At 37.0% G+C, this 15627-nt stretch overlaps 1 protein-coding gene across 1 annotated transcript in view; it reads right to left on the minus strand.

Moving 5' to 3' along the window:
* Positions 1-2825: 2825 nt before the first annotated feature.
* Asz1 (ankyrin repeat, SAM and basic leucine zipper domain containing 1) overlaps positions 2826-15627 on the minus strand; it is a 62446-nt gene continuing 49644 nt past the window's right edge. The window contains 3 exon segments of the mRNA NM_130750.1: positions 2826-3256; positions 6279-6392; positions 7351-7456. Coding sequence (NP_570106.1) covers positions 3104-3256; positions 6279-6392; positions 7351-7456 — 373 coding nt within the window. The 3' untranslated portion in view covers positions 2826-3103.

A 15627-nucleotide genomic window follows, 5' to 3' on the forward strand; every position in this document is an offset into this window, starting at 1 on the left:
TTCCATGTTTATTGGCAAATCTGGTCTTACGGTCTCCCACCAAACTGTCAGCTCAGCTTTGTTCATAGCATTCTAAGGGTTTTCTAGCTAGTTTCTCTAAACTTCCCTAAGTTACTTCCAAAGTCTCTGAATTTCACATAGTCAGATACAGTGTAAATCCAATTCCAATACTTTTTTGCTCCTGAAGTAAATTCCCTTAAGTAGAAGTTTCTGGATATGTCAGGTGCTACAGATTCACGTGGTGTGGCAAACTCACATGGTGTTTTGTTGCAGCAAGACCCATGGGAGGACACGTGATGTTTGGAGAAAGTATAAGCAGGATTCAATGGACAGTGATGGTGTGCTTGCATGGCTAATTTTGCAGTGCTTCACTGGCCTCAAGCCTTCACCTTCGCCGATCTTCACTTCATTGAGAGAGGATGGCAGAGAACTTCTCCTGGCATCCTGACTGGTCCTGCTGACTCATGCCAATCCATGGAGGCCTGTGGATTCTGCTAGATTGTGCCACTGCTGCTGATTCGTATCTGCTATCCTGACACTACTGAACTGGACTGCTGACATCCTGACACCTGACTGGAATCGCCCCATTTACCATTTTTTTCTCCCCTACCTTTGCACCATGGGCTAGATGGAGGCGGGGTCGAAGCATTTGCGAACCCTTACTAAAGTAGGTTTAGAAAGTCTAAGCCCATTTCCCCATGAGTATGACAAACACTGAGCAAAGCCATTAAAGGGCAAAACACTTTTTGGCCAAAAGTTCCAGAGGTGTGGCTCCATTGCTTTAAGCCTGTGGCAAGGTACAACACCAGACACTAAATGCAGAGTGACACTACTGTTTATGGCAGTCAGAGAGCAGAAAAGACCCAGTATGTGCTTAGGACAACATCTTCCTCTTTACCATGGTGGGACTACAGTAGATGCAAGAGTGTTGGCTAGTTTTGTATTAACTTGACGCAAGCCAGAATCATTCTGACATTTTGAAAGAAACTTCATTTGAGAAAATGGCCCTGATAGATTGGCCTGTGTGTAAAGCTGTGGTGCATTTTCTGGTTGAAGGATGTGGGAGGGCACAGCTCACCATGGGCGGTACCACTCCTAGACTGGTGGCCCTGGGTGTTGTAAGAAAGCAGGCTGAGAAACCCATGGGAAGCAAGCCAGCACGCAATAGTCCTCCATGGTTTCTCTGCCTTGGTTCCTGCCTCCATGACTTCTGAGTTCTTGCTCGACTTCTCTCAGTGAGGGACTGTGACCTGAGAGCTGTTAAGTGGAAATAAACTGTTCCCAAGTTGCTTTGGGTCATGGTGTTTTATCACAGCAGCAGAAACCCAAACTGAGGGGGAGTATACTTCCTTTACAGATACTTGATTTCAGCAGGATGCTACCATGGTTTCAGAGGCAGGAATACCTCCTGACTCAGACGAATTAAAATAGTAACACCTATGACATTCGAGTTACCTATTCCGATGATTTCCACTCCCACAAGCTCACAATAAGGTCAACTAATCAGAGTGGGAAGGGACTACATTCTAGATACCAACTGATTTTACATCATAAAGAAATCCTTATTAATTGTATTGATACTTTACCCAGAGGAATAATTTGTATAAATACGGAATGCCTAAATTATTTTCAGTCTGTATCTGGAAATCAAACTGTGAGGCAGGCCAATGCAGGAATAATGCTTTCAGAAGACAGCTGCAGCTAAACGTGTAGTATTAATTTCCTCACATTTGGAGAACATGGGGCAGAGTTGTGCGGTATTGTAAAAAACTCCATGACAAACCCTTGTGGAAAGCAAGTACCATAAAAATTTCACATGTGATAGCTGAATACTGAGCTTGACTTTGTTAAGTAAGAAGAGTAGTAACCCATGCAACCATAAGAGAGAGCCTCTCTTTCAAGTGCACTGAAGTAAAAGACCAAGTGGTTAATCAGGTAGATGCCTATCTTCCTCTTTTCAGTTTATTTTGGAAAGGGAAATTAAAATAACATGTAGCAAATGACTTCTTGTCCAGGTGTGTGCTAAAACAAACTCCCATTTTCTATCTGTCTTGAGCTTGCTTAAGTAGGAGACAGCACAAAAAAGTGTGCTTTGCTGTATCAGTTGTTGACATGTTAGCCCGCCTTCCCTGTGTTCTTACTTCCAATGGTCCCTGAATAAGCACCTCTGGAATGGCGGTCTGAGTCCTGCAGCTCTGGGATGAACAGGCAGAGGCTGCTACTCATTATAGCCCCTGTGCTCCTCTCCCGCCCTGCACATCTTCCCCTTTGTCTGCTGTTGGCTTTTAACTATAGACAACTGCTGCTTTCAGTACAGCACCAAGTCAGTCAAGACTTGAATACCATGCTGCCTGCTAAATGGGAACTACTTGATATTTAATCTCAACTTTTAAAATTTGAATATCAGTATTTCAGTTCAAAAGATAAAATTTAGTCTTATAGATGAGAAATTATATACCAAATGCCAGTTACTTATCTGTAAAATATTATATATAGAATATTTAGCAAAATACATAAAGTGCTAATATATTTTGTGCCTTATATATTATTTTTCTTTTTATTCTGCATTTAAAATACTTTTTCAAAGTACTTATAAAGATTTTCATATTTTACTATTGTTTTCTGTAACACTTTGCTTTCTCTAGCACTTTCAAAATTACTAATTAGTAATTTTCCCAGCTAAGTCATATAAATAAAATGTAAGATGATCTTTATTATATAATAATGCAGGGAATAAGGCCTAAAAGAAATATCAATTTATTAACTCCTCATAAATTCTCTAAGCTTTTCTTTAAATGACAAATGAGAACACTTTCTCTGAATGTAAAGAATAGCAAACATTTATTTTGCATGTGATTTAGTCAGTTTAAATGAAAGAATTAGCCATAATTTATTTCTTGATTGAAATGAACATAAAAATGTAATAAACTATATAATTCAAACTGAAGTCACTTTCTAAAGAAAAACTGTATTTTATGTTATCATAATTTTTCCTATGGAGTATAGGCAAGGAAATAAAGCTATGTTGTATCACAAATGATTAAAAGCAATGCTAGGACACTTTGAATAAGATGTACATGTATAACTTAAATAAATATTAGTATCATTTTCTCTGGAAAGTTAGCTTGCAGATGAAAAGCAGCAGCCCGAATCCACATACTGTAACTGCTGACCTCTTCAAAATCCGAGTCTTCCATGGAGACACCTCTTCTACTAGTGGGATGTGAGTTGGATCATTTTCCCGTTCATTCTGCATCTAATTTTTAGAATTGAAAACAAGAGTTAGTAGATAACGTACTTAAAATGAAGACATTTGTTTTGAAAAAAAAAACAATTCATTGTAATTCACTAGTTTTATATGGAAGAAACTGAAAACCTCATGACAGCTTTAAAGTGAACATACATGCCTTCACCAGAGTCTTTCACAGAATTATTACTTTACATTAATAGTAATTTTTTAGATGATCACATTTAAAAATGGTGTTTTTAATTGTCATGAGACAATGTTCCTTTCATTTCAATTTAAAGTTTCTATTTCATCTATAAGGTTTAACAATAGGAATCTATTTCCTTTTGAATTAGATTTAATTAGTATACCATAAAAGACTGAGCCATTCTTATAGCAAGTCTACAATGGAAGGTTAGCAAAAAATCAGAAGACAGTGCCTTGTAACTGCAGCAACAAATATGTCTAAAGGCGACTTCCTAGACTGCCTCTAAATTCCCAGAAGCATATGAAGAAGCCTCCTACCAGTGTGAGTGTCAGCGGGGGTGGGGAGGAAGAGGTGAGAGATAGCTGCTGTAGCGGGTCAAGAGAGGGAGAATAAGCAGAAAGCAAAGAGATCCTTAAAAGATAAAAAGAACTGGACACATTCATAGAGTGATATTTACTAGAAACATCCTGAGCTGGAGTGACGACAGAAATATTTTCAACAATAGTAGGAATAATGCCTTTGAAATTCTACTATGTAAATATTTAATTTTAGAAGTCTGCAAAATTAATTTCAAATTTATAGCACAAAAATGGATTCTGATGCTAATCTCATTAAGACTGTAATCCTGGTTTAACTTCCAAATGGCTTCATTCAGCAACAGATTCTGTTTTGACACTGATGCTCCATTACTGAACCCTGAGAGCCATTGCCTTATTAAACAATGACCCCTCCTGACAAGCGTTGTCAGCGTGTTGGTTTGAAAGAGAATGATGTGGTGTTAAAGGCTAGCCTTGACCTCTCCTATCCTCGCTTTGTTACCTCAATGCTTATCTGTGATACCTTGTATATTTCTTTGCAAAGTTCCTATTAGTAAATTTTAAACTATCAAATAAGCATGACAATATAGTCCCCAAAATAGAAGCCTTCCAGATTTTCTGAGTAAAATCTTACTACAACAAAACTGTTCATGTACAACTAATTTAGAAAAATCAGTCTATTCACTTGCTCAAAAAAAAAAAAAAGACTTTATACTTGTTATTGTTATAGGCCAATCAACATATTTCCAGGCTGGTTTTTACATAGAAAGTTTAAATTATTCGTTGAGAAGGGCCACAGGAAAAAAAAGATGATGGTTCTTTTCACAGTTATACAATACTTATGAAATATTATGATAGCTAATCAATCATGTTTTAGGTTCAGGAAGTTTTAAAACAATGCTTGTCAATTTTATCTGACACAGTGTACTTTGGGGTCTTTCTCTCTACATCTCACTGCCATACTACATCCAGGTTTTAGTTTGAAAAATGAAGTAAGTACCCATTCCTGCCGCAAGTATGCTTTTAGGAATTCCCTACATTTCAGGTGATGCTTTTAAAGAAGTTTGTATACACATATGTTCTCCTTTTCCTTAAATTCTCAAGAATGCCATGCTGAGTAGCATCACTTCCACTTCCCTTCAGTTCTGGCTGTGATGGAGGAAGTGGGGTGGATGCTGTTCTCTAACATCTGTGCAGTCAGCAAGTTCAGGCTCTGCCTAGCTTGTGGAGCAGCCTCAGCATCTCATGAATGAATGAGCGTCACACACGACACAACTCCTACAGCACCTCTTCCACTCAAAGAGCTGATTGACCCTGAAATGCGCCACTTCTTTTCCTGTTTCAAGCATCGTCCTTCCACTAATACAGAGTTTGCTTCACAACTGTGTCCAAGGACTAAATGACTTCTGCTGATTAAATATATTTTAAGGGAGATGACAAATTACCTTGAACATAAAGTTTGCTCTTAAATTCTTTTGATAAAATATTGGTGAAAATATTAAATGAACCTTAGGCTGAAACTATAAAAATCAGATGTGTCACAAAAGTTTTGTAGACAACAAATTTATTTAGTAAATCAACAGAGACTCAGGGGTGATTGTTTAAAGGAAACTCAGTATCTCTCCTTTACGTTCTAGCTCCAATAAGGCTATCTGATTAGTCTGTATGTCGGTATAGACATTTTTAAAAGTGGAAAACTGCCTTTCAATCCAGACATAGGCTGCTCCTCTATAAATATAAAGACAATAAAAATGTTCACATTCTACAAACAGTTAATTAAAAAACATGATATAGAGTCTGGCCAATAGGAATAATACATCATTGCCAATATTACCTCATTAGCAGAGCTAGTCAGCATTTCGTTTGCCTGTTTTGCATTTATGAAGTTATAAGCAACAGTGTAATTTCTACCTTTATTAAGTGCATAAATGTTTTCAATCATTTTTCCACTGGGTTCACATTATTTTTCAGTGCTGAGGATTGAACTAAGGGTCTGGCATGTGCTAAGCAAACACTCTACCTTTGAATTATACTCCAACCTGAATTATAGAATGTATATATATATATATATATATGTATATATATAATATAGCCTGAATTATAGAAAATAAACATACCACAATTATTAAAGTGTTGGCCTAGTATAGGACACTTATGGCACACAGTTTGGGAATAAACTCTTACCACAGGTCTCACTATTCTATGGGCCATGGCCGTCTGGCCAGACTGTTCGAAAGGGGCTATATAAGCGCTTTCCCATGAGGTTATGCTAGTGAACTCTAGAAAGACTGTCGGGGCTGCTAAGGAGAAGGATGAGGAGCACATGCCCTTTCAGCACATCCTTCTCTAATGCCCCACTATTCCTTATGTACCCTTCTCCCTTGGGAAACTGTCCTCTTACCAATCCTCCATGTGTCCTACTGGCTGTCTTTGTTAAATTGCTTCTTTTTCCATCATCTAGCTGTGAAAGCTGCCCCCCCCCAACTCCCCGTTTCCAAGCTTGTTAATGTTAACTGTATACATATACCTTCTGAATCAACTCCTTCAGTCTGCAGACCTCTTCATTCAAATCTTCAACATTACTAACCAGTTCTTCACAAACTGAAGTAAAATTTCTGGGTGAAGCCCACTCCAGTACTATCTGTTGATATTTCCAAAAGTTATATAAAAAAGGTGGAACTAGCCTTTCACAATTTATATGCAAAAAGATTGTCAGACACTCTAAAAGATTAAATTATATAATTGACTTTTTTTTCCAGAATAAATCTTAGTAACAAAAGTAGGTCAGTAATTTTATACAAATAGTTGAATTAGCTTGCTATACAAATTTCCAAAATACATGTTTATGTGTAGAAATTAATATTAGTAATATTTGTGGTGAATAAATAATTTTTAAAAAATTTAAAAATGACATGATTCCGGGGGCTGGAGAGATGGCCCAGAGGCTAAGAGCGCCGACTGCTCTTCCAGAGGTCGTGAGTTCAAATCCCAGCAACCACATGGTGGCTCACAACCATCTGTAATGAGATCTGATGTCCTCTTCTGGTGTGACTGAAGACAGCTACAGTGTAGTTATATATAATAAATAAATAAATTTTAAAAAAGTGAAAACCAAAAATGACATGATTCTCAGAGTGGTACTATATACATTAATCATAGGAAAATAAAGTTGTTTAAAATTTTCATTATAGAGTTTCTAGGATAGACAAACTGACAAAACAAAACTCGAAAAGTCTGCTTTTGTAAGTCAACTATATACCAATATAATTTTAAATCAACATTCAACATGCTATTTTGTTTCATCTTTGACTTGGATCTCCTAACAGTTTTTATTTTAATCAATTAAATCATCATTAAGAAAAATGACAAGTTTAATAGAGAGGTCAGTTGAGATTTTGGCTTGCCTCACTCCCCCTTTGCTTGAGGATGAGGGTTGGAGGTTCTATGGTGAATTACATGTAGAAGAGAATATTTAAATGTACCACTTTAGATTTCACGGTGCATCACCAATAGAACTTCATCAGATCAGAACTGCTTATCATGAGTTTATCTAGTCTTCCACACTCCCATTTTCCACAGAGCAACTCTTACTTAAATACCTTGTGAGAATTCACAGGTAACTCGGTAATGATATTCTGCACAGCTGTGATTAAATGGCCACACTGCTTATTTAACTTCAAAAGAAAGTTGAGGAACTCATCGCCACTACAGAAAGGAAACAACAGGAACCAGTTAATAGTAATTTATGCCATTCTACCAATTTGCCTATAAATTTAAAGATATTTAAAAATTTACTATCTAACATGTATTTGGAACTAAAATATGCATTAGGTATAAGAGAAAGCCAAGTGTTTAGTCCCAAGAATGTTGAATTCCTTTATTACTCCCTATTTATTACATAGTTTTTGTGGTATGAAAATTGAACCCTGGACTTGGCACTTGCTGGATGACATCTGTCATTGAGTTAAGGTCCTTGCTCCAAGAATCTCAAATTTCAAGATGAGATATAGACACATAGATATTATTTGGAGGTGTACACAAAAAAGGAAGATTAAAGAACCAATATTAGAGTAGCAATCAAGGAGGATAAAGAATTTATTATTTTTACATGAGTTATTTGTTTTATTTCTCATCAGTGTCTGAGGTGACCAACACTTGTTAACAGGTGAGCTATCTAAAACAGAAAGTTAATTTAGTGCTACACACTATGGTGGGAATAAAGATTTAGAAGCAGTTAACAGAAATTATACTTGGATAAACTTGGAGCCAAATAAGCTTTTCATCTAGGTATTGAAAGGAAGACGTTCTGACCAAAAAGACTTGGTAGGTTAAAAGTATAAAAGTATAAAAGGAAAGGACCAGCTAAGGCACAACTAAAGTAAACTCATGAGGAAGTAGTAGCAATTGGCTGAACATAACACTTTCTAAAGGATTTTGTATTTTTCATAATGAAAGGTAACTAAAGGAGTCCAATTAGGAAGGGAGAAAGTGAAACTCAGGTGCAAATTTTACTTGGTGATTTGTTGTGGATTAAAGTAACATAAATGGAAGGAGGACTGGGGAAAAAGAAATAGAATGCATGTAAAATAATAATCTAGGGTGGTTTTCTTTTTCTCGGTTCACTAGAAGAGCATATCACTGAACAAGCAACTGACTCTGGGGATGGATGGGGAGCAGACCAGAAGATGAACAAAAACCACTACAGTCAAAGTAAGAGCACACTTTTGAGTTGTGCTGACCTGAGTTTGGACTTGGAGTCCACATGTAGGAAACTTTCAGATCTGGGGCAAGTGTAATTTCATATCAAATATTTCTAACTCTTGACACAATTTTCAGAAGGACAAAAGGAGACAATATAAACATTCACTATCTTGTCTAGCAAATGGCTGGCATTCAAGTTAGCTAAATTCTGGTGTAACTTCAATGATATGAGATGCACAGGTGGTAACAATAAGTAAACAGTAGAAAGTGTAAGTCTTGGGGGCTGCAAGATGGCTCAGTGGTTAAGAGCACTGACTGCTCTTCCAGAGGTCCTGAGTTCAATTCCCAGCAACCACATGGTGGCTCACAACCATCTGTTAATAGGATCTTATACCCTTTTCTTTTGTGTCTGAAGACAGCTATAGTGTACTCATAAATAAAATAAATAAATCTTTAAAAAAGAAAACTGAATATTTTAAAAAGTGTAAACCTTATCATCATATTTATCCTGATACCTGTACACCCAAGTGACTTGATATAATTTAGAGACAGTGAGGGAACATCAATAAGAAAAATTTTATTTTATATCTACCATTGTCTAACTAGATTAGTTTTCCTTCTAGCATGAATGTGAGCAAAGACCAAGGAGGGTAACTGTAGTTTCAAAACTATGATCCTGAAGACCAGACAGAATAAGATACATTAAGAGAAGAGGACTGAGAGCAGTAAACTCAGTGTTCAGGGAAAGAAAGGACGCAGAGGGACCAGGAGAGGACCACTATTAAGGCAGACAGGTGACAGGAGTACCAGGATGGCTCAGGACGGACATGCCAGTGGGAATTAGAGACACTCTGGGAATGACAGAACAGATAACCAGCATGTTACGTAACTCATTCAGAGAAATGGCAAAGTTGAATGGATAGAATGGGAACACATTACCACAGAATGCTACAGTCTAGAAAAATGGGAAAAATAAATATCTGTATAGTGTGTCAACAGTATCTACTAAAATAAAAAATGTAAAAGAAAATATCCTCAACTATGGGACAAAGTAGTACTTTTAACTCCAAACAACATTCTTATATATAATCTTTGGGCAAATTCTATACAGTTTTACATACTAGGATAAAAGTCTATTAGAAATCAGTGCTGTTGCCAGGTAGTGGTGGCACATGCCTTTAATCACAGTGCTTGGGAAGCAGAGGCAGGGGGGATCTCTGAGTTCAAGACCAGCCTAGTCTACAAGACAGCAGAGAAACCTTGTCTCAAAAAACCAACCCAAACCCAAACCAAACCAAAACACACACCTAAGAAAACAGTGTTGGCTTCCAATGACACTAAGAATGGGCAGTTCTCTACAGCGCCTTACTAGTTAAGTGAAAATACAGCATTTTCATTTAAAGGAAGCTTGTTGGTATTAGGCTGAAAAACAAACCTCAGAGCACTAACTCTATCTATCCAGGCACCCAAGTTCATGGTTCCTTCTTTTCTCATTTGTGTTTGGTTTCCTGGAGACTAGCATAGCCTGAACTCACTGTGTAGCTGAGGATATGTGGAAACTCCTGACTTCCTGTGCCTACTTCCCAAGTACACAGGGATTATATAGGCTTGGTCCACCCCATCTTTTTAGTTTTTTTCAAAACCAAAGTGAAAATACGTATTTCTAAGGACTTATTGCTTTATTTACCAAATAAAAACAGTACTTATAAAAGTATTATGACAATATACATTTTTCTTCATCATGTGTCTTGAGTTTTACCTGATTTTTACTCTAGAAAAAAAGAGAATACAGGGAGAGCAACAAGAGCGATTACTTGTGCTGATTTTTGTCTATATGATAGTTGTTGACAATACACATTTGATTTAGAGTTCAGTGCTCTTTTGATACTTGGATTCTGTTTACTGTCAGTAAGTACTGAACAGGTGATTCATCAATGCCATACATATTTAACATAACAAGCTCAAGAACATTAATATTCATTGAGAATTATTATCCAAAATATCAAGTGATAACAGGTGTATAACTACACAGGCTATCTAATATAAATTTATCAGCACTTATTCTGAAGACAGTAAGGAACTTAGTTAAAATAAGATAGTATCACTTGCAAAGTCTTATTAAATGTGGTAATTTGCGTGGGAATGTTAGATCTTGGAAGACTAAAGAGATGTGGCCTTGTTAGAGGAGTACTGCTGGAGAAGGCTTTGAGGTTTCAGAAGACTAGTGCCACTCCTACTCAGGATGACGATGTAAGCTCTCAGCTGTTGCTACCTTCATGTCCTTGTCCTGTCCTCAAGGACTGCCTGAAACCATAAGCCCAAGTTAAACGTTTTCCTTTTTAAGTTGCCTTGGTCATGGTGTCTATCTTAGTCACTATCCTATTACTGTAAAGAGATATCATGACCAAGGCAACTCTCACTGAAGAAAGCATTTCATTTGGGCACTTGCACATGTCTCAGAGGTTAGTCCATTATCATGGTAAAGGAGCATGGTGGCCCACAGGCAGACATGGCTCTGGAGAAGGAGATGGAAAGTTCTACTTCCTGATCCATAGGCAAAGGGAGAGACATTGGGCCTGGTGTGGGCTTTAGAAACCTCAAAGTCCACCCCAGTGACACACTTACAGTCCTTTCGAACAGTTCTATTCCATGGCGACTAAGCATTCAAATACATGATCCTATAGGGGCATTTCTATTTAAACTCAGTGTTCTTATCATAGTGATATTAAAGTAAATAAGATAGTAAATGAGAAGAAAACATAAGCCTTTATTTTAACATATAATTTTTCAAGTCACTGAACAGCAATAGGTAAGTTATATAAAATCACAGGTCTAGTGAGTACCATAGTATATATGTGGTATCTCCTATCACTGCCAGACAATATATAACCTATAGAATTTTACATGCACCCCTAGCAATTTGTTTGTATTTAAAGAATTTAAAGAAGCAATATGACAAAGGAATGGTAAAATGAATTATTTGATCAAACGTGGTGTGTGTGTGTTTGTGTGTGTGTGTGTGTGTGTGTGTGTGTAGAGAGAGAGAGAGAGAGAGAGAGAGAGAGAGAGAGAGAGAGAGAGAGAGAGAGAGAGATATGGAGGGAGTGAGAGAGAACTATGTTCTCCTTTTCAGAGAATACTTTATTTCCCAGCGACACAGGATTGATAAAATGACCTACTTTGTACATAAGACTGTGCAACTTTTTTGAAGATTATAATGTAATTGCAAAATTTCCCCTTCATTTTCCTCTTCTAACCCCTCTAATATACTCTTTCTTGCTTTCTCTCAAATTTAGGTCCTTTTTGTTCATTAAGTATTGTTATACATATATATTTCAAACTAATTACATACAACCTGCTCAGTATTGCACATGTTTTTAGTGGTGACCATTTGGTTCTGGATAACAAATTAAGAAGGCTGTTTCTCTTCCTCTCAGCATTCACAGTTGCCTCTACTTGTCTTGGCAGTTGAGACCTCAGGAACCTTCCCCTGTCCACATTAGCGTGCATATTGGTGTCATCCTTATTTAGCTCATGCTCATGGGCAGTCTTGAGATTTTATGGGTATGGCTTCTGACATTCCTAGGAGACATGCTCTCACAGCAAACTTCCTATTCCTCTGAACTCATGGAGCCACTGACTGTCTCTGCTGGTTGGCATGGCATTTTTCCTCTCTTGACATGGAGGAGCATGTCCTAGTCCAGAGCAGTTCCTCTAGTCTGCTCTCAGAACAAGACTGAAGAAAGCCACTGCAACTTTTCAATGATAAGAATGACCAGGAAGCCCATATCCCTGTGGCTGATGTTTAACATTTATAAGGAGGATATGCTGTATCTTAAAATTTTGAAGGCTAGTATTAATATAAAATTTAATCTATGGTCAATAGACTGTAAACAGAGCACCACATACTTGTAGTTTGAAAACAAACTAACTACCCAAAGATAATAAGTGGCACTATTTTCTGCCAGGATATTTTTTTAAAAGTTTCTTCCAGTATTTCTACAACTAATATTATATTTAGTATAACAGTTTACACTGTACCTTTAACGTATTGTAAACATTTTCCCATGACATTAAGTTTCAAAATAATGTTAATAATGGAAAAATCATGTTTATGCAATCTAAGCCAACCATTTCTTTGTTGTTAGTTATTCAGAAATTTCAACTTAAAAATGTTTAGAAATAACAGACATGAACAGTGTATTTTCCATAAAACATTAGATCTATGTAGATTTTTGAGTTATAGTGATTTCTTGATGAACTTAATTCTGAGACACTTTAACACATCCAAGTGAATTTTAGGTAGCTCAGAGCTCAAAGAAAACATCTGAGGAGAAACTGATGAATGTTTATTAGTTTGCTCAAAACCATTGTTTAAATTTACATTTTAAATGCTACAAACATGTCAAGGGATAAAAAGTAAATGAACTGTATATGTGGATTCTTGTAACAGATTATTTTAGAAATTTGACACACACCCAAGAAGCATCTTAAAATAAATCAGAGGATTAATTGTTGAAATAAAATTATCAGGAGATTATAATCAATCAATTTAACTTTTTCTGCTGTTAGTTTTCTTATGACTTCATGACTAATTTCTTCTCTAAAGGATGACTTTGAACAAATGGGAAGCAAAACCTTGTCTTTACAATCATATAAACACAGACTGTGATTTAATAACAAGGTCAAATTCCTGGAATAGGTGCCTGACATTTTTATTTTTTAAAAAGATTCAACAGTTTTAATAAGTGAGCCATTCATGATTCTACACTCTCTAGGATTATTAAGGTCTACAAATATATACATTTTGGCAATTCCATTACCATAAAAATAGGTAACTATGGTGATTCCAATTTGCAAGTTAGTTACCTAGAACCTGGAATATTGTTTAGTAGAATCAATGACGAATCAACAGAAATATTTAAGAAAAGTTGCAGATTAAAAACACCACTACTAAGATCCTCCATCATGCATTTAAATATTTAGGTGCTATGGTTTTGCCTAAAACTGACTACGCCAAAACTTAAGACCTTCCTTTTAGATGGAAGCAAGGCAATGGATGGGAAGAGTATTTATAAGGTGGACCATTTAATAAATAGTGTTTAAGAAGTCAGGATCACATAAACAGTTTCTTGGAAGGAATTTCTAAGATAATACAGAAAATTGTTTGAGTCCCAGCTACACCGTGAGATGTAGAAAGTTCCATAAGCGATGGCAGAGGGGTTGGCAAGTGTTCTTGTATGACCCATAAAGCCTCCCAGCACGGTTATTTGATGGAAGGGCTAAACAGAGTTCAAGATTACCAAGCCTTTGGGAGGAAAACAATTATTATGTATTATTTAGGATTTCAAAAATTTATGTGTTTAATCTTAAATGCAGGAAATATTGGATACAAATTATTTACAAAATGAACTAATTTGTTAATCATATACTTTAAAAGGCAAAAGCCTGTCAGGTTTTCTACTATATATTTAAATTTATATATTTGTGTAGCTATTGCTCAGTTACTGTGCTGAATCAAGCTAGAAATCAATAGGAAAGTTTCTAAACACATATAAATCAAAGGATGTACTGTTAGACAATATGTGACAGGAAGCCTTGAAGGAAAAACAGTACACATAAAAGTCTATGAAAACGGTCCCTCAGTGTAATGTTTTGTGACATTCAACTGCATCCATATTGAGAGGAAATGCAAATGGTCATGTGCTTAGATAACAAAAGAAGGCCTAACCTGCAGTCCTGCACTTGGGAAGCTAAGCAAGAAGACTGAGGGTCAGAGGCTAGACTAGGGTACAGAAGATCCTGTCCATAAAAGAAAGGAAGGGAGTAAAGGAGAAATGCTAGACCTGTAACTCATTAATACATAAAAATAAATTCAAAGCAGGCAGAAGGAAGGAAATGTAAGAATAACATCAGAAGCCAATGAAATAAAAAACATTAATGAAACAAAAAGAAGGTCCTAGAGGCTGGTGAGATGGCACAGTGGGTAAAGCACAGGTCACCAAGCCTGATGACCTGAGTTCAAACTACATGTGAGGACCTACATGGTGATAGAGAAGACTGATTTCCATAAGATGTCCTCTGCTCCCACATCCACATGTGCCACACACAAACCTACTCCTATGAGAAAACTAAAAGGAGTGTCTGTCTAAAAATGAATAAACATCTAGCAAGACTAATAGAGATAAAAATGGGGGGGGGCATCAGTATTGGTAATGAAAAGAGGCAGTGTAACAGAGTATGCAGGTATCTAAAGGATAGCAGGGGGCAGCACCGACCCTGTATGCCTGTGAATTCAACCACTCAGTAATGGAAAAAGTCTCTGAAAACCACAAATGAGAAAAATGAATGCAAACTAAAATCGCTACAGCTTCAATAGTTCTGTAACTCTTGAGGAGGATACAACTGTGATGAAGAACATACCCTAAGGTGAGCCCAGGCGAAACTGTTTCAGTGGAGAAATCTACATAAATGGTTAAAGGAAAACTTCAGTAGTCTCTAGAACCTTGTCCAGGAAAGAGATGAGAATAACAATTCCTTAATCATTTTGTAATGCTGTCACCCTAACACCAAAACTAGGTGAAGCAGCAAGAAAACCTCAGTCATCCGTCTTGTGAACTTAGAAGCAAGTCTTACATAACGCGGCGGAGATGAAGGTGAACCTGAGAAGTGTTTTCTTTGTGGGTGTTGTGAAAGTCGTACCACATTCTCTTTTCTGCGGTTTATATGTGTGAATGTCCGTGTGCACATGCATGAGTACATGCACTTCACATGGAACCCAGAGGCCAACCTCACACTGCTCCTTAGGGAAGGCTCATCCTGTTCTTTTAAGACAGGGTATCTTGCTGGCCTGGGACTCACTGTGTAGGCTGTGGCAGAGAGTGCCAAGGCTCTGCCTCCCTCTGCCTCCCCAGCACTGGGATCACATGCCTGGCTTGTCTTGGGGAGCCTGGCTTGTTTAGGGACTGAATCAGGGCCTCGTGTTTGCATGGAAAGCCCTTTACCAGTTGGAGCATGATTCCAGTTCCATACTTTTTAGATTGACATCTAACATGATTTAAGGGACTGAGTAACTAAGCTAGGGAAATGGATCATTTCCACGATCTTATTTAGCAAGATGTAAGGATAAAAGAAGTATAAACTGTCTCTAGGCAAGTTAACAAGATGCACTGTTT

The sequence above is a fragment of the Rattus norvegicus genome, chromosome 4, assembly GCF_021556685.1.
Source record: "Rattus norvegicus strain SHRSP/BbbUtx chromosome 4, alternate assembly SHRSP_T2T, whole genome shotgun sequence".
In the NCBI taxonomy this organism is placed as follows: Eukaryota; Metazoa; Chordata; class Mammalia; order Rodentia; family Muridae; genus Rattus; species Rattus norvegicus.